Source organism: Atheta coriaria, unplaced genomic scaffold (genome assembly GCF_025399875.1).
Source record: "Atheta coriaria isolate IRGN ID8LTWV9N9 unplaced genomic scaffold, Caltech_Dcor_3.1 scaffold1171_size1911, whole genome shotgun sequence".
In the NCBI taxonomy this organism is placed as follows: Eukaryota; Metazoa; Arthropoda; class Insecta; order Coleoptera; family Staphylinidae; genus Dalotia; species Dalotia coriaria.
The window spans coordinates 1-1,911 of NW_027050107.1; the positions used below are offsets into that span (position 1 = coordinate 1).

Sequence of the window (1,911 nt, forward strand, 5' to 3'; positions counted from 1 at the left end):
ACTCACCGCTGAATGGTGATCGCGAACGCAGGTCCCGCACGGATGATGACATCCTGGGCGTCCTTGTGGCGCAGATTGAACACGTCCGTGTTGTTGATCTTGATCACGGAGTCCCCGGCGAGCAGACCAGCACGATCAGCTGGAGAACCATTGTTGACCTGTAAAAATAAATCATTATTTAATCAACTGTCAAATATTTTGATTGTTTGTCAGTGATTTTACAGCAAAATGTCGAAAAATATTCAAGAGAAACTGAAAAATAAGAAATCGAATTATACCTTGCTACAGGACCTTAGAAATCTGTTGAAAAATTATGGTCAGGAATGTAGTTTGACTCCTGTGGAGTTTATTGAACAAAAACTTGCTTCTGGTGATATTTCTGAAGACATGGGATCTATGTTTATTCGTTTGTATAGGCATAGAATATTTTTGGGAACAGTTAAAGATATTTTTCGTGATTATTTGATAGAGAATAACACAATATCAAAAAGACAAAATTTAGAATCGGAGGAAATCATAGTAATTTTATATTTAGTTATTTTTGAGTTATCTGCTGGTAACTGGAAGAATATCTACGATAACCTCCAAAAAAATATGATAATCTTCGATAGAGTAACACAATTTTTTAATAATGAAGAAAGCTTGATTAAAGTAGTTGAAGAAGGATGTAAAATTTACGATAAAGAATATTTAATTGAAAATGTGCTTAGTAAAATTCTCCAAAATGAATCTACACTTAAAAGCATGACCAATACATTATCACAAGACTTAGAAAAAAAGAAACTCGCAGGAAAAAAATCTTTGACAAAACCTTATGGACCTTCTTTATTAGACAGAAAAACTGTTCCTGTAAAAACTGAAAAAGTATCACGTCCCCCACCTTTTGAATCAACACCTGTACCAAAAACCACTTACAAACCTAATGATCAAGAGAAACTTTTGGAAAAAGCAAGAGCTAATAATCGCAAAATGGCGTATGAGTTACTAGCAGAAGCTAAGAAACTTAACCTAAAATGTGCTGAACCTAAAGCACTTCCAAAACCATCTACTCCTGTTGTTTATAAACCTATTATAGCAAAACCACCTCCTAAATTTGATCCAGTTGAAGTAAAAGCAACAACAGCTTCATTAATGAGACAAGCTGCTTTCTTAACCAAAGAAAAAACAGCGGAAATCAAAGAAATTGAGAGTTTAATCAATGGAACACTTGGAGACATGACAAATTCAACACTTTTGGAAGAATTACGTCGAGCTAAAGAGAATGAATTGTTACAAGATATCGAACGTAAACATTTACAAGGTTTATTAACTAGAGAAGAAGCTATTTTGGCAAAACAAAGACTTTTTCAAAAGAATCAACTTAAAAAGCAGCAATATCAAGAAGAACGGATTAAATTATTAGAAACTATTGATAAATATCGACGCAAAGAAGAAGAGAAGAATCGGGAACTTGTGGAAAAAGTACAAGCGATAGAAAACGCCGCAAAAGACGCAGAAGTGAAATTATTAAAAGAAAGAAGATGTAATGCAAAGCTAATCGAATATGAAACACAAATATTACTAAAACAAGCAAATGAAGAACGTGAAGAAGAATTGACGAAAAAGATTCAAATAATCAAAGAGTTAAAGCTCCTGCAACAAATTAACGCTGGCAATAACAAAGTGGAATTTGATCCGACAGAGACAAGTAATCTAGGGTTAATGTGTGAGATGTCTATTGCTGAACTCCAGGAGAGATTAGCCCTGCTCAAGGTCACGATGAAAGAAGAATTGGAAGAACGCAAAGCTAAAATTTTAACTGAAAAGAAAAAACAGCAAACTATGCTTGAGCAGATGAAAGAATTCGTTGAAACTGCTAAGGGGCAAAAGTGTAAACCTTCTGAACATAAACAAATACCAAAATTTGATAGA

At 34.0% G+C, this 1,911-nt stretch overlaps 1 protein-coding gene across 1 annotated transcript; it reads left to right on the forward strand.

Annotated features, from left to right (window-relative positions):
- Nucleotides 1–744: 744 nt before the first annotated feature.
- On the forward strand, nt 745–1,870 carry LOC135803073 (cilia- and flagella-associated protein 99-like; the record flags this gene model as incomplete). The annotated part of the gene is made up of 1 exon (XM_065316696.1): nt 745–1,870. A coding segment is annotated over exon 1 (1,126 nt), but the record flags the coding sequence as incomplete, so codon positions are not given.
- Between the last annotated feature and the right edge of the window lie 41 nt (nt 1,871–1,911).